Source organism: Lathyrus oleraceus, chromosome 1 (genome assembly GCF_024323335.1).
Source record: "Lathyrus oleraceus cultivar Zhongwan6 chromosome 1, CAAS_Psat_ZW6_1.0, whole genome shotgun sequence".
NCBI classification, from domain to species: Eukaryota; Viridiplantae; Streptophyta; class Magnoliopsida; order Fabales; family Fabaceae; genus Lathyrus; species Lathyrus oleraceus.
In genome coordinates, this window is record NC_066579.1 from 397,565,268 (window position 1) to 397,591,432 (window position 26,165).

Below are 26,165 nucleotides of genomic sequence, written 5' to 3' on the forward strand. Positions count from 1 at the left end.
TATAAATAGAGGCTCTATGCATCAGAAATGAGGACCCTGCGCGCCAACTTTGATTCCAAGCTTTCAAACCCTCCCATTCCAAAGGATAATCTTGATATTTTCCATTGGAAATTGAGTTTGAATCTCAATGTTTTGAGATTCAAAACTCCAAGGATCCTAAGCCTTCTGATCATTCAATTCTACTTCTCCAAGTGCACTGAGCTAGATCAAGCACAAGCACAAGCAAGAGCAAGATCAATCGAATTCAGACCTACATTGAAGGTATTTTCCAGAAAATTTCATCTCTTCGGTTCTCACTTAATTATCCATAATTCTCTTGGATCTTTGATTGTCTGAAGTCCTACCAATGTAGGCAACAAGATTGAGTTGCTTTGAGGTCAAATCGAAGCAACTCAGATCGTGCACCTCAAATTTCAACTCCTTGTATCTCTCAATATACTTGAAGTTAGGATAAATTGAGGCTAGATTCAAGCTCAGTGACATTTTTACTTTAAATTCATGTCCTTATTTTTAATTTTGGTGATGGTTGTGACTGAACCAGTCCGTTGAGGCTCACCGGAGAAGAAGACCGAAGCTTTGGCTCTGGTGGTGAGTTGGCAGTCCTCAGAGCCACATGATCCATTTGATTTAATCTAATCTCACGCGTTGGTTTGCATTACCACTTGTGTGGCGCGCTGACTCAAGACCATGATGGAAAGCACGCTGAGAGCCACTTGATCTGCCACCTCAATTAATGAGGGAGATCAAGTGGTCCACGTTTTTTCTTATTTTCTGATTTTTATTTTATTTGGTTTATTTTCATTAATTCATATTGATTTTAATATTGATCCAAAAATTATGAGAGTTTCACCATTTTTTAAAAAATAAATTCCTCTTTCATTTTATGAATTAAAATTATTTTTTGGATCATTATTAATATATTTCATGATTTAATTGATTTTGTGAGTATCTTTAATTGTTTAAAAATAGTTTTAAGTTTCCAAAAATTATGAAATTTTTTCTCCAAGGTCCTTTGACCTTGTTTGACCTATGATAAATCTCATGGCCATTTCTTTGGTGTTTTGATGAGGTTTTAGGAATTTGACAAGCCATATTTAATTTAATAAACTATTTAATAGATTTTAATTGTTTAAATGCAAAATAAATTGTGTTGAGCATTTGATATTGACTTGTTGAGTTTGACTTGTGTTGTTGGGCCTTGGTCAAGGTTGATTTGACTTTGTTGAGTTAAAATTATTGGATTTAGGGGATTGATGAAATGTATATTTCATCTCCCAAAATGAATGAATGATTTTAATCTGATAAAAGTCCTCCTTTGACCAATTTGTGTTGATTCCATTCCCCCCCCTTCATCTTGATCCCATTCTCTTTTCATTCATGTCATGGACCTATGATATCTCTATATCCTAAGGCTAATTGATTGAAAAATCAACATGAGCGTGGATGAGATTAGGTCCACCCTTTTGCATATTCTTTTTAAGTGTGGTATGTTTTAGGAGCATGGTTCATAATACCATGTCTCTAACATGCATTAACACAAAAATTTCTATTGCCCGAGCTCAAATAATTGTGAATTCTACATAAGTCCAATTACGATTGCTTAACATAGTGCTAAATTGTTGACACAAAAAAGGCATAACATTCTAGTAAGTGAGGATTGTAAGTCTCCCCTCTTTCATGGTATTGTGTGGAAACTTGGCCTTTTTTCCTTCCTTTGGAAGATGTCTTGGTTCAATGATCCATGCTTGTGATAAGTGGGTTGAGTGTTCTCAAAAGAATGACTTAAATAAAACAAAAGCAAAAGCAATACTAAATTCTAATCAACTAACAACTAACATTTAATTTTAAGCCATTTACTTTTATGCATTTTAATTTGAAGTCTTATTTCATTTGCCATTATTCATACCATTTAATTTGTTTAATTTAATGCCATTTTTACTTTGCTCATTTGAGCCTTATTATGTGAAATATATTATGTTTATATATAATTGTTTGTGTTTGTGGTCTTTTGACCATAATGTACATAATAATAACAAAAACCCTAAAAAGCATTTGTGTGGACTGTTGGATTTGATCTGAGACATTGGACTTAGAATTAGGCAGCACTCCCTATGCAAAAGGACTTGGCCAATGCCAACTTTCATGAAACCAAGTGCTTGGGAAGTGAACTTTCATCTGATACAATATTGAAGATTCATTTGAGTTCATCTGCAACATGATCATATTGGAGCTGTTATTTTGAACCTGTGCCTAGTGCATACCTTTAAGTTCATCTAAACATGGGGAATTATGAAGAAGATCATGGAGTTGCTAAGCTTGGACGTGGCTATCTTTATTTGATGCCTTGCTCTTCATCTTGCTATTTGTGTATTGATATTGCTTGATTCTAAAGTCCAAGGGAAAATTGAGTTTCTATATGACATTCTTGTCTATTGGATTGCAACCCATTGGTCAAATCTTTTCAACTCTTAACTTTTAATTTTTGCTTAGGATTAGTCAATTCATCTCTTCCCAACTTCTTTAATTTCAAATCTATCCCTCCTTTTAAAATCTTCTTTGCTTGTGTTTTCAAAACTCATACCATATTGCAAATTAGAAACTTTGGCCTTATGCCATTGCAATTTCAAACTTATTTTCTGAATCAAACTTGTAAATGAACTTAACCATACTTGACTTAAAATTTCAAAAAGATAAAAAGAACTAAATCTCATTCAAACCTTTTTAGGCCTTTGGTGCCTTTATTAAACTTAAAATTTTGTTAAAAGCAATTCATTCACTTTGAAATTGTTACCATGAACTACGAGGTTTTGATCCCTCATTTTTATGTTTTTACGTAGGCACAAGTCCGAAGATATTGTCAAACACAAAAATATAATTAATGAATTCTCTTTTCATCCCTCCACTCTGTTTATTGCAAACATCATTTTGTACAAAAACACATATGCACACAAGACAGGGCTCCCTAGGAGTACCTAAGACACTTTGGGTGCTAACACCTTCCCTCTGTGTAACCAACCTCATTACTTGTAATCTCTGGAATTTTATTAGTTTTGATTTGAAAACTTCTTATGTTTGGGTTTTGTTCGTAATTTCCCCTTTTCCATTGGAAACAATAAAAGCATGGCGGCGACTCTGGTTTTGTTGACGTCTAGCTTATCCATAGCTTAATGGTCATGAATTTACCGCTACAATATGTCTATGTATAGGTATGTCGTAAGATGGGTTTGGTTTGTAGAAGAAATGAAATTATCTGTTAGAAAGAAACAAGTTATGCAGGTGGAAATATAAGTGTTAAAGAAAGGATTTTTGAGAATATGGCAAGGACCAATCGATTGGACTCACTCTCAAAATGGGAAAATGTGTAATTTTAATGAGAACCAATTGATTGACACACTCCTCCAAACGATTGGCCATCCTTCTGTTTTGCAAAAAAGGAAATTTTAGCAGGACCAATCGATTGACATGGGATTACAATCGATTTCATAAACTTTCTGTTTTGGAAAATTGGAAAATTTGCCTAAGCCAATCGATTGACACTGAGGATCAATCGATTGATCCTTTGTAATCTTTGAAAAACAGAAATGTGATAAGAACCAATCGATTGGGCTTCCCCAACCAATCGATTGGCTTATGCAAAAAACTTCAAAATCCATTTCTTATAGGTTTCTAAGTGCATTCCTTTAACCATTAATCATTTGTGATGTTATGCTTGTATTAAATCCATGTTAATTGTGAAAATTACATAATGAATCTAGTGAGTTAACCTAGGATTGGTATTAGGCCATAAGTTAGGTTTATAACTTAGATAACATTAGAAGATGGTATTCATTCGTACGACGCTTATGTGGAGGTTGTGGACGAATGGTTGCCATAGTTGAGAATGAGACGCTTTGTATGGAACATGCCATGTTGTTGCTTGTGTATTTTGGTGAATGAGGTCACCTTTGATTGATGAATCTTATCATGATTTATGGAACCGATCATGTATTCAGAATGTTTTTCCCTTGGTGGTGCACATCTCTATTTGATATGCTTAGATGAGTAAGCAATAGGATGTGAGATCGATGATTCGTGCCTCAATTGGGTTTGAGCCCCAACCACGACAGACGTGGGGGAAAGGTGGACACATAAGTGGGTTAGAGTCTCATACAGTGAAAGATACCCTAAGTGGGTTAGAGTCCCATATGGGTGACATTTGCTTGAAATGAGTTTGGAGCTCATAGAGGATCCAATATCCACCACGAAAGTCAAAGCATACGAGCATGCATGAACTGGGCTTGCCCTAGACATAGGTCCGCCCGGGGATTGACGTTTCGTGAATCTGAATAATGATCTTGTTTGAGTTGTGAGAACTCAGGTGCATGTTTCCATACATTGGGAGTTAGTTCCCCATCACTTAATTCTTCTTTCCCCTGTTGACTTGAGTTGGATATTGATTAGAAAACCCTATAGAGCTGAGTGGACCCATAAGATAGGGAACCCGCTGAGATTATTATCTCACCCCATGTTGTTGAATTATTTATCAGGTGGTTCTGAGAAGGTGAAGGGTAAGGACAAGTTAGAGTGATGACTTGCTTACCTAATATTTGAATGGCTACTCTGCTGTGTAGATATTTTTGAGATCATTGTTTAATGATCTAGCTCCTAGTTTTTATTTTGGGCATTCTTGTGTACATTTTGTTCCATGTTATGTTTCTTTTGGGCATGTAAATAGGTACATTGTTGCCGCTAGGCACTTATGTATGTTAGTACTAGTATTACACTATGTATAATATGTATTCTAGACATATATTATATGTGGGAGTTAAAATTGGTATAAGACCAGGTCGTATCCTCGACCTAGTCATGAGATATTATAAGTATTTCTTTTTGCATCATATATGGGTTGTCATCATTGTCCTTGGTGTTATATTCACAGTATTGAGCCTGGTCAACTTAATCCTATTTGTATGACATTCAGGATCATGGCTGACGGACGCAGAGGTTGTGGTAACCCAGAACTCAGAATTCGGACACCGAACTGCCAAGTGGTAGTGAAGGTTTTCAATGGCCTCAGTTTGTGCAACAGATGCAATAGCAACAGAATCAATTCATACAACAGATGATGCAGCAGTGGAATGGTGGTTTTCATCCTCAAGGGGTTCCACAAGAAGCTACAGGTGGTAGTTTCCGAGATTTCTTCCGCATGAATTCTCCTGAGTTCCATGGTGGGTTGAATCCTGTGAAGGCTCATGAGTGGATAACCAACATGAAAAGGATCTTTCAGATAGTGCATTGTAGTGAAGAGAATAAGGTTGTGTTTTCTTCTCACATGATGAAGGGTCCAGCTGTGAGACGGTGGGAGAATGGTTCGACTCTTATGACCAATCAAGGAGTACCTAAGGATTGGGAGAATTTTAAGACTACTTTCATGGGTAAGTATTTTCCTAGCTCTTTGAGGACTCAGAAAGAATTTGAGTTTCAACAGCTTAGACAGGGTACTATGACGGTAGCTGCGTATGCTGAGAAGTTTGAAGATATGACTGCTTATTCTAGACAAGCCACATATGCACCGGATGAGAAATGGAAGATCGATCAATTTCTTTTTGGTCTAAGAGGTGAAAATTCTCATAGTGTTTCTCAAAGGGAATTCACTACTTATGCTGAATTGTTAAGGCAATGCTATGTGGCTGAGAACAGTTTGAAGAAAGTTCAAGAAGAAAGGGATCAATATAGGAGTGGACAGAAGGACCAAGGGACGCCAGGTAACCAGTTTAGGCCTAGACCTTAAGCTTTCAAGGAAAACAAGTTCAGCATGCAAGACCTAACCATCCTCCGCAATGTTAAATATGTAAGAGATCTCATTTTAGAAGATGTGCTGGAAGTGGAATGAAGTGTTTTACTTGTCAGAGGGAGGGTCACATGGCTAAGGATTGTCCTCAGAATAAGAATCAAATTCAAGGGAGGAATACTGGCCGAGTTTATACATTGGATGCAAGGAAGGCTAAGAGCAACAATGCCTTAATTGTTGGTACGTGTCTCGTCAATGATCATCCTTATTTTGTATTGTTTGATTGTGGGGTGACACACTCTTTTGTATCAATTCAGTGTGTAGCGGGGTATTCGTTACCTTTAGATTTATTGACTAAATCAAAAGTAAGCATACAATTCGAGTCTCCACCGCACTTCTATTTATCCAAAGGAAAGGTTAGAAAGCGAATAAAAACCAAGTAAGAAGTTTTATCAAATCAAAAACTAATAAAAATGTCAGAGATCTGGGTAAGGGGGTTGGTTATGCAATGGGAAGGTTTTAAGCACCCAAAACATTCTTAGTACTCAATGGGAGCCCTTTCTGCAAGTGGTGTATTGTAGGTTGGTATTTGTGAAAATATTTGTGCAAACAAGATTGGGGAGATGAGAAGAGAATATACATATTATTTACAATTTGTTTGAATGGATAAACCCATTGCCTACATACTATCACAAAGGTAGGATCAAAACCTCGTAGTTCAGGGTAAAAATCTCAAAAGATTGGTGAATTGATTTGGTCAAAAGTCTTAAGGTCTTTTGTTACCAAAGGGAGAAAACTCAACCTAAACCAACAATCCACCATGTGAGGAGAGCTTCAACATACTAGTGAGGGATCCACCCTATAATAAGTATGGAAGACTTATAGTCCAATCACTAAGGATTATGTGAGGTTTACATCAACCACTATGATAACTCAAACCTAATGACTAGTGTTTATAAAAAAGGTTTTAACAAAGGTGGCCATTGGAACCACAAAAACAACTTGAAGTGAGTTGTATTTACAAATTAGAAGTATTCACAAAATGAAGTCAAAGTTGACTTAAAGTTCAATTCATAATGAGTATTAGTGAAAAGAGTTTGAAAAGTCAAAGGCATATGGCCTAGGTTTCTAGTTTTGAAAAACAATGTCAATGTTTGCATAAAATGAGTTTGGCTTGGGTTAGAGTGAGGAGAAGAAGAGACGGGCTAGTCCTAAACATGCAAAGATGAGAGAAGAGATAAAGCCCTTGGAGTTCCTTTCTTGAGATCATAAAGATGATTCAAGATGCTCCTTTCCTTTGGACTTAGCAAGCAACAAGCAATCAAACAAATATTCAATCAAGCTCCTAGGATCTCCATTTTGGCTTGTCTCTCTTATCTTGGCTATTCATGACAATGTTCCTTCTTACTATCTCAAGTTTGGAATCCCTATCACACAAGAACAAACAATCAAAAGGTTCACAACACAAATAAGAGAACTGGACAAAGAAATAGTTTTGGATTAGGGGTCCCTTGAAGCCAACTTTTAAGATTTAGATTTCTAAAGGCATGAGGCCTAGTTTCTCTTGAACTCCATTAAACATAGGTAAGGTCCTAATTCTAAGTCCTTTTTCCTTTTTGCATTAGGTTCACACAAACAATCACAAAACAAGGACAAAGCAACAATATATTTATTCACAATAATGAGCTTAAGTGAGCAAAAGGAAAATAGCATAAACATAAAATATGAGCTCAAGTGAGCAAAGGGAAAAGGCAATATGAATAAATGAGCAAGAAATTAAATTGCATTAAAGTAAATTGCAAGAATTAAATGCTTGAATTAAAGTTAGTGTTAGTGGTTAGTGTTAGTGTGTCATAAGACAATTTAGCGTTATGTTAAGCAATCGTAAGTGGACTAATGTAGTAGTCACACCTATCTGAGGCCGGTCAATAAAACTATAGGCAAATAAACACAAGTTAGAGATCATGACTAGTAAACCAATCTCCTACAACTTGCCATGCCAAAAGAAAAGAAGGAAAGGCCTTGTATGGATTTTAGGTTTTTTGCTTGACCAAGAAGCAACCTATCTTGGACACAAAGCAATTCACTTGATCTTTGATCAAGTTGAATTTGATTTGGATCAAAGAAGGTTAAGCCTCTCATATGTCAAGGCTAACCACAAATTATTAACTCATTGGCCAAAATAAAAAGAAGAAGATGAAGATGAAATGAAATGGACAAAATGAGAATTCAAATGACATAATCAAAACACAATAATCAAATGTGAATGAAATCAACATCAATCAATGGTAAACAGAAGAGAAATGAATATTAGAAGTCAATAAAGTTCAAGCATATTTTTGGTATTATTGGAATTAAAATAAATGCAAAATAAAATGAACAAAGTATGGTCAAACTTCAAATTCAATTCAACTCAACTTGAATAAGTCCAATTGAATCATCATAAGTCTAACATGGTCAAACAAAGTTTGACAAATTTTCTCAACATTTTTTTGAAAACAGAAACTATTTTAAAACAATTAGAAATCAAGAAAAATAACATAAATGAACTAAAATCTCAAATAAATCTCAAATCAATTAAGAAATTGATGAGAATATTTTTTATAGACTTATCATGATCCATATGTGTTAAGAAAATATTTTTGGAATTTTTGGATATCAAAAAGTATTTAGAATGAATTAAAACTACCAAAAAACAAAATAATTCACAAAAAATATTAAATGGAATCACAAAAATAATTAAAAATCAGATTATGAAACTAGATTTTTCAAGAAAAATTTTAGTGTTCGTCTTATATTTTTGTGATTCCAAATAAAATAGTTATGAATTTTTGAAACTAAATGGAATAAAAGAAAAATAAAACAGAAATTAGAAAATTTGAAAAATCAGCAGCGCTTGGATCCACTTCATTAATTGACGTGGACAAATCCAATGGCGCTGAGGCGCGCGCGTACCATTGACATGAGTCAAGCGCGAAATAAAATGAATTAAAAAAAGTCAAATGAAAGCATGGCTGAGATTAGATCGTGGGAACCTCATCCAAGGGCCTAGGTTCAACCACGTAGGGATAGTGGTGGAAACCACCGTCTTCTCCGGTGAGCCAACTGACTCCGGCCACCAGTTGTAGGGTTTCAAACCTCAACCAAAATGCATGAGCCTTATACCAAAATGAAGTTGGGGTGATGTACATCACCCCTGTAACCTTGAATTTCTCTCAAGATCTCTATGGAATAAGAAATTTGAGCTTGAAAATCCAGGTGTGAAAACTGAAATGCTTCAATTCATAAAATCAAAGCCACCATTGGTTTGCCTCTCACATGAGGACTTCAGAAAACCATTTGAACACAAGCAATTCACATCATATAAGTAGATTTAGATCAAAACAGTTTGAGCATCTACCTTTGAAGAGTAACTTTATGCATCACGATCCACTCAATCTCTTGCTTCCAACTTGATCTTGAGATGATGATGATGCAAGGTTTAGGAATTGGAACCTGAAGATCAACCAAGGAAGTTGAAATTCAAGTTTGAATTTGAGAAAATAAAATCAGAATTCCTCTAGTGTGGTTGGGTTTGAATTTCAGCATAGCTTTAGGTTGAATTCAGGGTGAATTTAGAATGAGCATGGCATGGTATTTATAGCTGAGATCCAAGCAATGAAGTGAAGAACTCGTGTGCATAATCATTGGGTCCTCCATGCATGGGCCTGTACAGGCGCATGTGAGGCCCAAAATCAATTGGAAATGCAAGCTGATATCACTCTGAAGTGAAATGGACGTGTAACTTGCCTTATGTTTGCTTGTGCATGAAGATTCCAATTGAATTGCATATTTGGTCACAAATGTTCCCCTCTTCGAAAGTCACTCATGGAAAATCCAAAATAGGCATATGAGTAATGGTTAGAAATGTCTTGACATAAGGAACAAAAGATATGTTGGGCAAAAATCCATTTGGAGTTTGGAAATTTATGAAAACTGGTCATGAAGTTTGATGTACAAAACATGTCTTTGAAAAATTTGCCAAAAGTGACCAACTTCAAGACCTTCTGTTTCAATTATGCAAGCCTCAAATGGAAAAACCTTAAAAATAAAAGTTGTATATATTTTCAAGATGATCAATTTGGACTTAAATTGTGCATCATTTGAATTTTTGATGAGAAAGTTATGGGCATTTGAAGTTGGACTTTTTCAAGATTCAATGGTTTTGGCCCAAAGTGACCTATAATGTTTTGTATTATCACATGTGTTTCTTTTATGATTATAAAATTTTGTCCAACATAACATTTGAATTAGACATCTTTAGAGTTCCAATTAAATTTTTATCACCTTAAAATCATAAAAAATAAAGGAGTTAGGTCCTTGGGAAGTTGACCCAAAATTAGGGTTTCAGTCAAAATGACCTATAATGTTTTGAAATGAATGATGACCTTCCAAGTTTCAAATGGATTTTTGATGAACATGAAAGTGGTTCATATGGTTCTTAAGAGAATTATTTTGCTTGGGATCATTTTCATTTGACAAACACATAAAAATTTAGGTCTCAATGGATCTCAGTTTGGTCAGATGACTTGACTGGTCAACTTCTTAAGGCAAAACTTCAAATATTTATGAATGAAGGATTGAAGATACTCACATAGGCTTATATATGCATAAAATGATGAATGAAAGAACTTCCCTTGATTTAATTTGATCATAGGTTGAGGTTGCTTCATGAGCAAGGCACAATCAATGCACAGTTGAATTAGGGTTTCCTTGGGAAACAATCCTCAAGCCCCTTTGGTTTATCTTGATAAAATTGGAAAATTGAGATACTTGGGAGACATATATGATGATTGAGATCTTTGTGAACCATTGTGATGCTTGCTTTCATCTCCATCTAGCCACTTCAATGAGCATATGAGCCTCCTAGGAGCAAGGGCACATGTGATCACTTGAGCTTCAAAACAAAACAAGTTAGTGACATATTTTTGTGCTTTTGGTTAGTAAACAAAATAAGAAAAGCAATAATATACAATACAAGCATGCTTGGTGGTCCCAAACCAACTCACACAAGTCCCAACCTTAGGGTTAAGGAGCCACACATGCTATGATCCTTGAGGCAATACAATGAACAATGATATGATGCCATGAGGGATCTTAGGGTCAAAATTAGGGTCTTACAGATGCCCCTATTTAAGGTCATTCTAGCTGGAGATATGAAGGTTAACATCTTCGTCTCGACGAGGTAGAATGGGCTTAAATAATAACAAAGAGACGAATTTTGGTCCCTAAGAGACCTCATGATGCAAATGTATGCATGCCAAAGTTAATACTCCGTGGGGATATATGGCTGTAAAGGAAAAAGAAACCAGAGAAAGACCAAAAGTCCATATGAGTAGCACACTCACTAGGGAGACAAAGACTCTGGGGAGAGATAAGGGTAAAATGCGTGAGCAGGCCACGACTTGAGAACTTGCTTGGAGACACGAAGGGATTCCATGAAAATAAATTAATGGAAAGACTCGAGCTGACGCAAAGATGCACGTATTGGGGAATATGCCAATACAACAAACTATCCACAAAGGATACTTCGGATAAAAATCCGGACTCAGATGGGGAAATCCATAAAGGATTAAACTGAGGAAGCAACAAATGAGATATTACCGGTTACTGGGTAATAAACTCAAAAAGAGACATGTGGTCAAAACACCGGTATAAGGGTGAAAGAACAACACGCTTAGGAAGAAAGAATATCTAAGACAGGTATAAGGGTGAGAGATATCAATCATCCGAAACATCTGAGGAGGACCAAAAAGGCATATCTCGACTCAGGAAAATTTGACTCCAAAAGGGACAAAAAGTCATACTAGGGAGCAGAAGGAAGGAACACCAGGGATACCAGTTACTGGGCATATAACAGGTGACCAACTTGGCGTGAATTGGGAACATATCCAAGACACTCATCATCCGAAAAGGAGGGTTGAAAAGCAAACTCAATTTAAAGGATGGGTATTCGATTCCACAAGGAAAAATGAATCTTACTCAACTGGGGAAGAAAAAAGACTTCGACAGAAGAGCGCATGAGATATATTATCTATTACCGTCAGAACGTAGATAATATACTCACATGGAAGATTATCCACAACCGATTACTGGGTTAATAAAGGATAGATCGACCGAAAAGAAAGGACATTGGGATACCGGTTACTGGGTATATAATGATGACCAATCCAAAGGAGAAACAATCATTACCAAACAAGGGTAAATGAAAGATGACTCGCTAGGGATACATCGACGAGAGCAATGATCCCAAAGATATATCACCGGTTACTGGGTGGTATACTAGAAAATGAAGGAATATCAATACCGAATATTGGATAAAGATAACCAACAGAGAGGGGATTACATCTACCGGTTACTGGGTAGAAAACCACAGAAATAGGACTTACAACTACCGGTTACTGGGTAGGAGGCCAAGAAGATCCACTGGGGAAAAGATGGACAATTACTGGTTACTGAGCAATTGAACAACTAAACCACAGGGAATTGTAGGGGAATAACAGGAAAGGAGTCAATCTAGGAACAAACTAGAGAGACACAATAAAACAATACTCAACCCAATGAGGATATAACTTAGGGGAGTAATTCCACCCCAATAAATATTTAGGGAGGAAACTAAAACAAAAAAACATCCACGAGGACATAACTCGGTGGGGAATGATGAAGGAAAGATAGAAGCTTTCTGCCTATAGGGCTGACTCTATATGGAGAGATCAGACACAAACATCTGCTTTGGGGAATATTATTTCGCCACTAGCAGGAGATAACAAGCAAAGATATATGGCAAAGAATGCAACATGAATATCTGAATGCTATGATTATGCATGTATATGTGAGGTTTATGTATGATTAATGCTGACAGACAGACATATCTAACACAAACAGGTCAGAGAAACAATGGACAGACATCCGGTATAACATCTCAAAAGAGAAAGGCCAGGCCCACAAGAAAAAATCAAATCTGGTGAGGGGCATCAAATACCCGGAAACACCAATCACTGCTGGGGATAGGCAAAGTCTCAGCTACCGACTGATGGGGATCTTCCAACAATCCTCAGGAACATGCAGAGATATCAATAAGATCTATCATAGAAGAACTCTCCTGGGGATCTTAAGATGTGAAATTCGGTGGGGAGCAACCACCAAACAGATACACATCAAGCAAGCATTCTCTTCTAACGGGAGAAGAAACGAATTGCTCCGCTGGGGATCTTCTGTTGCACGGACATAAAATCCATTGTAGAGGAAACTCTACCGGGGATCTCAACACGGATAAGATCCGTCGCAGAAGAAACTCTACTGGGGAACTTATCACGGATAATATCCGTCGCAGAAGAAACTCTACTGGGGAACTTATCAGGGGATGATATGAAACTCTGGGGGACAAACACCAAACGGAAGTTTCAACAATCAAAAACACATTTTCTCATCTGCTGGAGAGACATCTCTGCTAAGGGGAGAGAGAACCAATGCTCCGCTGGGGAAGGACACAACATCTTCACCACCAACTCAAACTTAGAGGAGACATTCCAATAAGGAGTGGAATATAATTCATCAGGCTCTGATCAGGCAACCCCGCTAGGGATAGACTGTGGGCGATCCAACTGGGGATAATCTGCGTGAGCAACCCTACTGGGGATGAGTTGTAGGCAAACCCGCTGGGGAGAAACTGAAAGCCAACCTACTGAGGATTTCCACTCATGTTGGGAATTCCTGCTCACTTTACGGGAGATTTCCATTTATGCTGAGGGAAAGACCAACTTCCTCGAAAAAGATAGCATCTCAATTCTTATCAACTTATAAGGAATTTTAGGTTAGTCCACACAAGGGATGACAACCATATAATTGATAAAACACAGATGCGAGACTCAGACTTTCTTGGGAGTTGAGGACATTTGAGATAGAGGTATACACATCTCCCAAAAGATCAAGGCCAAAACTCCAGACCCACTGGGGTTTTGAGGACGTATCACCTTTCTCTGCGCTTGCTGAGGAGACAACCTGAAGGATGATGAAGAGGATACAAATATGCCAAAAGTATGAACAAATGTCTTACCTTTTTGGAAATCATACTACCCTTGGGAGAGCACTGAAGATATTCCATTTATCCTTTCAATCATTGTGAATGTTCACTTTGTTAAAAATAATTTTAAAACTTTATTTGTTTAAAACAATGATATTTATCAATTAAAACATGCAAATATTTGTTAAACAGAAATAAATAAGAGTGCAAAGAATTGGATAAAGGCTCAAATTTATTTGATAGAATGGTAGTCCGCAAATGGCGAGACTCAATGGATCTTTACAAAATTTGAAATTGGTGATATATATTGGAAAAAGGGCTACATTGAACATAATGACCATTTCTCCACCAACTCTGAATCCAATGTATTCGAAGTTTCAGTTGACGATGACTGAGCGATAATCATTAACAGAAGACAGCTGTAGAACGAAGTCTTGTCAGGATGCAGTTACTTGCCAAATCCCTAATTTTTGCCTAGATTGCCCCAGGGTGGGGTATTTAATCTATCGGGATATATATATATATATATATATATATATATATATATATATATATATATATATATAATTCATTTTTTATGTCTCTAACTTTTGCCTGGATCGCCCTTTCGGGTTTTCAATCCACCGAGACGCTCATTTTTGCCTAAGTCGCCCTTTTAGGTTTTCAACTTAGCGAGCTATTCTGTTTTTATTTTAGGCAGAGTATTTCTTGACTGTATCTGAATTCACAGGACGAGTGAAATCCTCCCCATCCATAGTTGTAAGTATCAAAGCACCGCCTGAAAAGGCTCTCTTAACAACATATGGACCTTCATAGTTTGGAGTCCACTTGCCCCTTGAATCAGGCGCGAAAGAAAAAACTTTCTTAATCACGAGGTCACCTTCTCGGAACACACGAGGCTTGACCTTCTTATCAAAGGCTTTCTTCATCCTTTGTTGATATAGCTGACCATGGCACATGGCAGTCAATCTCTTCTCTTGAATCAAATTCAGTTGGTCATAACGACTCTGAACCCATTCAGCCTCAGTTAACTTGGCTTTCATCAAGATTCTCATTGATGGGATCTCAACCTCCACGGGGAGCACAACCTCCATGCCATAAACAAGGGAGAAAGGGGTTGCCCCTGTTGAAGTGCGGACAGATGTACGATAACCATGCAAAGCAAATGGCAGCATCTCATGCCAATCCTTGTACGTAACAACCATCTTCTGAATAATCTTCTTGATGTTCTTGTTAGTAGTTTCAACAGCCCCATTCATCTTGGGTCTATAGGGAGAAGAATTATGATGTGCAATCTTGAACTCGCTACACAACTCTTTCATCATCTTATTGTTCAAGTTAGATCCATTATCAATAATGATCTTGTCTGGCACACCATATCAGCATATGAGTTGATTCTTGATAAACTTTACAACCACCTGCCTGGTCACATTTGCATATGATGCCGCTTCAACCCACTTGGGGAAGTAATCAATTGCTACGAGAATGAAACGGTGACCGTTCGACGCCTTAGGCTCTATCATGCCAATCATGTCAATTCCTCACATGGAGAAAGGCCACGGTGATGAAATACCATTCAGAAGTGTCGGGGGAATATGAATCTTATCCGCATAAATCTGACACTTGTGGCATTTCTTCACATATTTGCAGCAGTCAGACTCAATTGTCAGCCAATATTAGCCTGCTCTCAACATCTTCTTTGCCATGGCATGTCCATTGGAATGAGTACCAAATGAACCCTCATGGACTTCAGTCATCAACAGATCTGCTTCGTGTCTATCCACACATCTGAGCAGAACCATGTCAAAATTCCTCTTATAAAGCACATCACCATTGAGGTAGAAACTGCCAGATAATCTCCTCAAAGTCTTCTTATCTTTAACAGATGCCCCAGGCGGGTAAGTCTGACTTTGGAGAAAGCACTTTATATCATAATACCATGGCTTATCATCTTTCACTTCTTCAACTCCAAATACATGAGCTGGTCTATCCAAGCGCATCACAATGATATTGGGGACTTCATTCCAATATTTCACCACAATCATCGAAGCAAGTGTAGCAAGAGCATCTGCCATCCGATTCTCATCTCGAGGAATATGATGGAAGTCAACCTTAGTAAAGAAAGTTGAAATCCTCCTCGCATAATCTCTGTATGGGATGAGGCCAGGCTGATTCGTCTCCCATTCACCCTTAATCTGATTAACAACAAGGGCCGAAGCACCATAAACATCAAGATGGTTGATCCTAAGATCAATACACTCTTCCAATCCCATAATACATGCCTCATACTCCAACATATTATTCGTGCATTTGAAAGTTAGCCTTACTGTAAAAGGAAAATGTGTTCCTTGTGGAGTAATAATCACTGCCCCAATACCATTTCCATATTGATTAACAGCGCCATCAAACACCATACCCCATCAGGAACCAGGTTTTGGCCCTTCATTGAGCGTAGGCTCATCGCAATCTTTCATCTTCAAATACAGAATCTCCTCATCAGGGAAGTCGTACTGAACATATTGATAATCCTCAATTGGTTGATGTGCCAAGTGGTCAGCCAAGATACTACCTTTAATAGCTTTCTGAGCTCGATACTCAATGTCCTACTCAGACAATAGCATCTGCCAACGGGAAATTCTCCCAGTTAAAGCAGGCTTCTCAAAGATATACTTGATTGGATCCATTTTGGATATCAACCAAGTCGTATGATTCAGCATATACTGGCGTAAGCGCTTAGCAGCCCAAGCCAAAGCACAACATGTCTTCTCGAGCGTTGAGTACCGAGACTCACAATCAATGAACTTCTTACTCAAGTAGTATATAGCATACTCTTTCTTCCCTGATTCATCTTGCTGACCCAGTACACAACCCATGGAGTCATCAAGCACTGTCAAGTACATAATCAATGGTCTCCCTTCAACAGGCGGAGACAAAATCAGAGGCTCGGACAGATATTCTTTAATATTGTCAAAAGCTTTCTGTCAATCCTCGGTCCAATCATGATGCTGATCTTTCCGGACGAGCTTGAATATATGCGCATATGTGGCAGTCATGTGGGATATAAATCTCGAAATATAGTTCAAGCGGCCAAGAAAACCTCAGACTTGCTTCTCAGTTTTGGGCGCAGACATCTCTTATATTGCTTTGACCTTAGCAGGATCAACTTCAATACCTCTTTCAATGACAATAAAGCCCAATAACTTGCCGGAACGGACTCCAAATGTACACTTGTTCGGATTCAAGCGGAGTTTGTACTTCCTCAAACGCTGAAAAAGCTTCAACAAGTGCTCTACATGTTCAACTTCCGTTCTCGACTTTGCAATCATATCATCAACATATACCTTGATCTCCTTGTGCATCATATCGTGAAACAAGGTAGTCATAGCTCGTTGATACGTGGTTCCAGCGTTCTTCAAACCGAAGGGCATCACTCGACAACAGAATGTTCCCCTAGGTGTGATGAATGTTGTCTTCTCCATATTCTTGGGTGCCATTTTAATCTGGTTATAACCGGAAAATCCGTCCATAAATTAGAAGACATTAAATTTAGCTGTATTATCTACCAACATATCAATATGTGGCAGCGGAAAATCATCTTTCGGACTAGCTTTATTCAAGTCTCGATAGTCCACACACATTCGGACTTTTCCATCTTTCTTAGGCACGAGTACAATATTGGCCACCCATTGAGGATATGTAGAAGTCACCAGAAACCCCACATCAATTTGCTTCTGAACTTCTTCTTTAATCTTCACTGCCATATCCGGATGAGTTCTTCTGAGCTTCTGCTTCACAGGCACACACTCCGGCTTCAAAGGCAGGAAATGTTGCACGATATCAGTATCCAGACTAGGCATGTCTTCATACGACCAGGCAAAGACGTCGACATATTCTCGTAGCAACTCAATCAACCCCTTCTTCACAGACTCTTCCAGGAGTGCCCCAATCTTCACTTCACAAACACAGTCTTCAGACCCCAAGTTGTCTGTTTCCAGATTCTCAAGATACGGCTGAATGATCTTCTCCTCGTGCTCAAGCAGATGAGTGATCTCATCAGGTATCTCTTCAACATCATCTTCTTCGGCCTCAAATACAGGGAACTCAAAGTTGGGAGATGGTGTTGGATCATTATGTTCAATGAGTTTGATCAACCTGCATAATAATTTTGGATATAAAAGAGATTTCAGAATTCAAGCAAGGCAAATCATTATGCAGATGAAAAGATTGATTTTATTTTCTTTTTAGGGTTTTATGCTGATCACCAATTTCATGCAAAAATAAAAAAGGAAAGATAATTTGGAAAAACAAAGATTTAACATGTAATTTTTGAATGAATATCGTTGTATTAATGTGCTAACAATGTCATCACTTATCCTTTTGACATGGGAGAAGGGTTTTTAAACAAAAGTGAACACATTATGTGGACTTGTGGCCAACTGTTGGAACATCCACAGCGACCCAATTATTGCAGATTCCTCTAGGGATGACAAAGTTGCTTAGATCTCCCTCTTCATCATCTTCCACTATGGCATCAGCCTCTTGGTCTTCAATAGTGTGGATGAAACCTCTACTCTAGAACAACCCACACTCGTTGGAAATGCCTGAAGAGTACCCTATGCCAGCCCGGGATTTATTATCTTCCAGCTTAATCATTTGTCCTAAACCAGTAGTTGCGCCATGCTCAATGGCCAACTTCGCATCATTGTAGGAAGCTGAAATTCTGGTATAGTCAGAGTTCAGATGTTCTACACGAAGTCATGACATCTGATCCAACATTGTTACTAATACAGCAAGACAGTTAGAAAAAATAAAACCAAGTACTCATATGCACACAGTCCCAGATGTCACGACATCTGCTACTCTACCACCATGGACAGAAGAACATCCAGTTTTGTCCATCTAGTACAAAGACACAGTAGAGATCAAACATGGCACTTATGTTTATTGATCCTACCCAATTATCAGCATGATGTCTCAACATTGATTTGAACATCACCTATTCCAACATTACGGAAGGATGAACTGTAACAGACCAACCAGTCTATCAGTAACAGCAGTCAATAATGAATGTCATAACATTCTGTTTTGCAATCAGACTGCAGGCTATGTGTCAAGTCTATTATTCTCTTCATAAACAAACTAGAAATAGACTAAGTTATAACAGACAAAATATAGTGTGCAGAAGGTAAAAACACCAGTAATTGTTAACCCAGTTCAGTACAACATTACCTATTCTGGGCGCATACCAAGCCAGGAAGAAGATCCACTATTAGCAGTATTAATTCAGAGTTAAACTCCCCCGTTTACAACTCTTCACTTAATCCCTACCCAATGCAATCTATACCTAGGCACTCCTAGATAGAAACCTCCAGTTTCCATTCCTATCACTACAATTACCATGTAATGCTTAGACAACTTGAACATGCTTCACAGCTTCGTTCAAGAACATAACAACTCTTGCCTACAGGCTTTGAGTTACAAAATAATCTCATGCTTTCAAGCACTGAGAAACACTTGGTAACCTTCCCACAGGTTGGGAGGTTTACCTCACACATACCCCTAATTTTTACATTGTTTGAGGCTTACAAAACCTAGGTTACAATCTGCTATTTATAACCTAACCACCCAACTGGATTTGGGCCTTCAGAAATCGCAGCAAGCTTCTCGTTTGCTGTTACAGAGCTGGCAGAATTCTTCTGCTACAATCAAGGTCTTCAATCTTTTATTTCCTAAAAGATCTCCATATTTGGGAACTGTATATTCGCCAAATATATTTACCAAATCTTCTGATTGAATCTTCAAGATCTCCACACAGGAGTTAGGATATTCACCAGATCTCCTAATTAATCACAAACCAAACCAGAATTAACTGATTCAGTTTTATACACATGTGAGATGTCACAATCCCGATGTCGTGACATCTTACATGACATGTTGGTCCAGATGTTGAACTTCTTCAACCCAACATATTAAAACAACAGAGGTGATTACATTATTTGTTTTACAAAATTAATGCCAATCTTAAGGTACTAACAGAAGCGAATGAAGAAGGTCCTTTCCTTGAAGGCTCATCAATAGACAAGGCTTGGAATGGAGTCCCAACCTCATCCTCAACATCTATGTAGGAAAAGGAAGATAAATGGCTAACCAAGAGAGCCTTCTCTCCCCCTATCACCACCAACTTCTTATTCTTGACGAATTTTAACTTCTGGTGTAGGGTGGATGTCACGGCGCTTGCCTCGTGAATCCATGGTCTTCCAGGCAAATAACTATATGATGGGTGAATATCCATGACCTGAAAAGTGATCTAGAAATCACCAGGTCCAATCTTGATTGGGAGCTCAACTTCGCCAATCACAGTTTTCCTCGATCCATCAAAAGCTTTGACTACCACTCCACTCTGCCTCATGGGAGGCCCCTGGTAAGAAAGTTTGGCCAGAGTGGATTTTGGCAACACATTTAGCGATGACCCTGTGTCCACCAACACATTAGACAAGGCATCATCCTTGCAGTTCATTGAAATGTGTAGAGCCAAATTGTGGTCTTTTCCTTCCTCGGGAAGATCAGCATCGCAAAAGCTCAAATTGTTACAAACAGTTATGTTTGCAATAATGCTATCAAACTGTTCAATTGTGACATCGTGATCCACGTATGCCACATCCAACACCCTCTGCAAAGCTTCGCGGCATGGCTCAGAATTCATCAACAAAGATAATACATATATCTTTGATGGAGTTTGAAGCAGCTGATCAACAACATTATATTCGCTCCTCTTGATGAGCCTCAACATCTCATCACAGTCCTCTTTCAGAATGCCACGCTGGCCAACAGAGACAGGAGTTTTCACAGATTTATGAACAACAGCAGGGTCAACACCCTTCTTAACAAGTGCCAGATTCGAAGAAGAAGAAGTCCCCACAGGACTAGCAGAATTATCAACAACAGTTCCTCTCAACACGTTTAGCGAGAAAACACTGCGGGTCACACCACTAACTTCTGAAATACTCACAACGGAGGTGGAGGGTAACTGTACCTCCTTCCCATCTTCTACCATTACTGCATTGTACCTATATGGAACAACTTTACCTGAAGAGTACGGGACAGGGCCCGCTGCCTTGAATACGAGAGATGGAGAAACCTTTTTCTTGCTGCCATCATATTTGACGACAACAGGCTCTAGTATTCTGAATATAGGAGATATAACATCAACTTCATCCTCATTGCAATTCTGAAGTATCTCAATCATACCCTGATCCAAAATCTCTTGGATGTCCTTTCTGACTTGTCGGCATCCTCTTTCGTTGACATTGCACACCCAACATCTGTCATGGTCATGCTCATAGTGACTGTATCCCCATAACAGTCTATGCATCTCGACCAAAGATTTCCTGATGTGATTGACATACAGGATTTTATACTTGCCAGGGCAACCCTGGACCATGTTCACAACAGCTTTCCCATGCTCGGGCAATGGGTTCTTCTTAACATTGGGACCTACGTCCTCGAAAAACAAAATCCAACTTCTAACAAGGTCTTGCACCTTGGTCTTCAGGGGATAGCAATTCTCCACATCATATCCGGGAGCACCAGAATAATATACATAATGTAGCTCAGGCTTGTACCACCACTGAGGGTTGGTCGGTATAGCGGGTGGGTCACGTGGAGTAATTAATTTTCTATCAATCAAAGACGGATAGAGTTTATCATAGGTCATTGGAATTGGATCAAAAGTGACCCTCTTCCTATCATAGCTGGTGCTGGTGTTATTGTTGTTTCGAGGATAGTAAGCCTGCTGTTGTGGACGATGTTGTTGTTGATATTGTTGATGTTGTTGTTGTTGATGTTGATAATGTTGAGCTTCCCTGAAGGCAGGTGCTATATGAGCCACCTGGTGCTGGTTACTGGCAGGGCGAACAGTCTTCCTCTTCACAGAGGGTCTTCTCTTGATATGGGAAGACATAACATGTGCCTCTCCCTCTTTCTTCTTTGCAAAGCCCCTATATCGCTTTGCAGAAGAGCCTTCATCCCTGGTCAGACGTCCTTCCCGGACTCCTTCCTCTAGCCTCATTCCCATGTTCACCATTTCGGTGAAGCCCGAGGGAGCACTAGCTATCATCTTCTCATAATAAAATGAACTCAAGGTCTTAAAAAAGATCTTGGTCATTTCCTTCTCCTCGAGGGGTGGCACAATCTGAGCAGCCAACTCACGCCATCTCTGGGCGTACTCCTTAAAAATCTCCTTCTCTTTCTGGGGCATCGCCCTCAGCGGGTCCCTATCGGGGGCCATATCAACATTTTATTTGTATTGCTTGACGAAAGCTTCGCCAAGATCATTGAAGGAGCGGATGTTCGCACTATCCAGACCCATGTACCATCTGAGTGCGGCACCGGATAGGCTGTCCTGGAAGTAGTGGATAAGGAGTTGATCATTCTCTGTCTATGTTGACATCTTGCGAGCATACATCACAAGATGGATGAGAGGGAAAGTGTTTTCCTTATATTTTTCAAAGTCAGATACTTTGAAATTTATAGGGATTTTAACATTGGGCACAAGGCACAACTCAGCAGCAGATTTACCAAAGAGGTCATTCCCTCTTAGAGTCTTCAGTTCCTTGCGCAACTCAAGGAATTGGTCATTCATAGCGTCCATCTTCTCATAAACATCTGGGCCCTCAGATGGCTCAGAATGATAGATGATGTCTTCAACTCGGGGTAAGGTGTGCACAACGGGAGGTGGCACAGAAAGGACCGGGCTAGATGCCAGCAGAGAAGCGAGAGTAGGAGCAAAACCCTCGGGCACAAAATTAGCAGGCATTCCCCAAGGGAGCCCGGCTGGCATAGAAGGAGCGAAATGGGCTGTTGCAGCAGGCATAGTTGACGTCGCTATCTCAGATATGACAGTCCTCTGGGGAGGAGTTACAGGAGTTGGCGAAGCTTGGCTCTGAGTGGCCAGCACCGACTCTATCATGACAGTCAGCCTAGCGATCTCTTCCTTCAATTCCCGATTCTCTTGCTCTAAGTGCTCCATTATCCTTGGATGATTAACTCTTGTGTTATACCGGTGCGTCAGCTTGTCTTCAAAATAAATGAAGAGCAAAGAGCTAGACCATTGATCAAGAGCTCAGAACAAAACCTGCTTATGCATATGATGCATGCAATGTTGGTGCATATGCTTTTTTTTTATTTGAGGGACTTTATAGAGATCTATTTGCAAATATTTGAAAATATTAATATATGGAATACTCATAGCAATAATATTTGGAAACTTTTTACACCAATGAAGTAGTACATTTTTGGTAACCAAAATACAATACAAGAGAAAAGGAGAATAAACATCCTATGAAGCCCTAGAAACAATCGTCCAAAGCTTTCGAGATCGGAAGATAAGTTGCACGAAGCCTCTCATCTTTCTCTCGTAAGCTGCTTCCATATCGGCCTTCTCCTTGGCGAGCCGATCATACTTCCTCTTCCAAAACCTAGATGACTGAGGAAGAAGAGAAGTAACTATATCATCAGGCTCATCGATAACCTGATGCTCTAGAAACTCTATCACTGCATCTTTATCTCTGAGCTGCTGAAGAAGTTCCTCTCGCTCACAAACCCAAGCACGCGACCGGTCTTCATCTCTCAACTCCTCTACTCCTTGATTAGGGAGGGTTGAAGGCCTAACCATAACCATAGGGGTAGGTCTTGGATAATCGTAGGGCATGCGGTACTCAAGAGCTCTCTTCCTCACCCAAGCGGTGTAGGGTTCTAAAGCAATGTAATTCTTCGGACCAAGCTCTTTCCTTCCCTTCCTATGAATCTTGCGCCAAGCGCGGACCATCCTGCTCTTCAAGTTCTGGGGATCTTTACCCTCTTGAAAGAACACACCTTCCAACAAAATGTTATAAGGTTTATCCTTTAAGGAGAACCCAAGCTGACGGCGAGCCAAAATAGGGTTGTAGTTAATTCCACCACATGTACCGAGAAGAGGCACATTGGAGAATTCACCACAAGAATCAATAATCAATAATCTGGACACCATCATATACACGGTTATACCAAAAGATATCATCATTAGTGAGAGACATAAGTCTCGTGGACCACCGTAGACATCCTTTGTTCTCCTTGAAAGCGAGCGTCTGAGGCAAGTGCGAAATAAACCACTTGTACAACAGAGGCAAACATCACACAATGGTACCACCACCCTTTGCATTCCTCATATGCAAAGAGAAATAAGTGTCACCCAACAGAGTCGGAACATGATTAAGAGTAGAGAAAATCCTAATAGCGTTCACATCCACAAAATTGTCGATGTTGGGGAATAACACTAGACCATAGATGAGAAGTAAAATATGGCTTCAAAGGCATCCTCACTCATGGCCTTCCCAAACAAAGTAGCTTGGGCAATGAGAAAATCAGATGGGAGACCTTGAATTCCACCTTTGGTAGTCATATGAGCACCAATATCAGATACATCTATATGAAGCAAATCAGCAATCTCTTGGGAAGAAGGAACCCTCTCCAAGCCACTGAACGACAACTGATCTAAGATAGGTATACCCACAAGATAGGCATACTCCTCAAGTGTAGGCAAAAGATGGAAATTTGGAAAAGTGAAGCAACGGTACAGAGGATCATAGAATTGCACCAACACACTCATCAGACCTTCATCCACCTGAGTAGCAAGAATAGACAGAAGCTTCCCTTGGCGAGCTTTGAACTCAAAGGGATCTAATACATAGGATGTCAAACTCCTTAACTCTTTCAAGTCGGGTTGTTTGAAACTGTACTTCTTCGTATTCCTTCTTTGCTTATCCATGTCTGAAAATTTGCAAATAGACCCCTTAAGTTCCTCGAAAATTTTCTTGTTGATGATATGGATGCAAATGAATGCATGGATGCAACAATCACACTCAAGGATCAAGCAAGTCACGCCATACAAAGGTCATAGGATGGATCAAGTCATCTTCAATATCAATCATCCATTTTGGTGGATTATGGTTTACACCTTATCAACACCCAAGTTCCATTGATATTAAGGATACACGGGAACGGATCAACCGCAAATCAAGGGTTTGTTGCAAGTCACGAGCATGGAGTCATAGTTAAGAACCACCCAAAGGGAGTGTACTATGGTTAAACCTGACAATCATGTTCTAAAAAGGTCCCCATAGTCATCATCTCATCTTTAAGATATTATCGGATAAAATGACTACTCGTATTCCAAAAATATTCTCAAGAGAGACTCTTATGAGTGTAGTATCGCATAACAATCGTATCAAATCTTACACTTGAACGATCTTCGCACTATGTCCTAAAATAGGCCAAGATGGGCTAGGTATCTAAGGTCCTTGGCTTCTAAGGTCTATATTGGAAAGAGTAATTCCTAACCACGACTACTCGTGTGACATTATTGATCCCAACATGACCTCCACCAAGTGAATGGGCTTGCAAGTCAACTTGCTAAGGAATAACTCCACACAAGTCAACAAGACTATGCCATTCTCCTATCATAAGTGCACTCGAGTTCGGGTATAGAACTCATCTCACAAGAGACCACCAAGCACACAAGCAATTGATATATATCAAGCAAATCATACATTACAAACAATACAGTCATCCCAAATTTGCACAAAAATATGTCACAAATAAATATAAACATACAATACAACAAAGGAAAAAAGTAGGCTAAACCCACTAGGAAGAAGCTGATCCCCAACAGAGTCGCCACTTTTCTGTAGCGGGGTATTCGTTACCTTTAGATTTATTGACTAAATCAAAAGTAAGCATACAATTCGAGTCGCCGCCGCACTTCTATTTATCCAAAGGAAAGGTTATAAAGCGAATAAAAACCAAGTAAGAAGTTTTATCAAATCAAAAACTAATAAAAATGTCAGAGATCTGGGTAAGGGGGTTGGTTATGCAATGGGAAGGTTTTAAGCACCCAAAACATCCTTAGTACTCTAAGGAAGCCCTTTTTGCAAGTGGTGTATTGTAGGTTGGTATTTATGAAAATATTTGTGCAAACAAGATTGTGGAGATGGGAAGAGAATATAAATATTATTTATAATTTGTTTGAATGGATAAACCCATTACCTACGTACCATCACAAAGGTAGGATCAAAACCTCGTAGTTCGGGGTAAAAATCTCAAAAGATTGGTGAATTAATTTGGTCAAAAGTCTTAAGGTCTTTTGTTATCAAAGGGAGAAAACTCAACCTAAACCAACAATCCACCATGTGAGGAGAGCTTCAACATACTAGTGAGGGATCCACCCTATACTAAGTATGGAAGACTTATAGTCCAATCACTAAGGATAATGTGAGGTTTACATCAACCACTATGATA

General features: G+C 38.9%; 1 protein-coding gene across 1 annotated transcript; it reads left to right on the forward strand.

Moving 5' to 3' along the window:
- Window positions 1–5,104: 5,104 nt before the first annotated feature.
- LOC127110562 (uncharacterized) lies at window positions 5,105–5,770 on the forward strand. Its single transcript, XM_051046133.1, has one exon. It carries the CDS (start codon window positions 5,105–5,107, stop codon window positions 5,768–5,770), a length of 666 nt encoding a protein of 221 aa, XP_050902090.1.
- Window positions 5,771–26,165: the final 20,395 nt, after the last annotated feature.

Coding starts and splice junctions, on each gene's coding strand:
- LOC127110562 (XM_051046133.1), top strand. CDS start 5,105: ATGCAGCAGTGGAATGGTGGTTTTCATCCTCAAGGGGTTCCACAAGAA.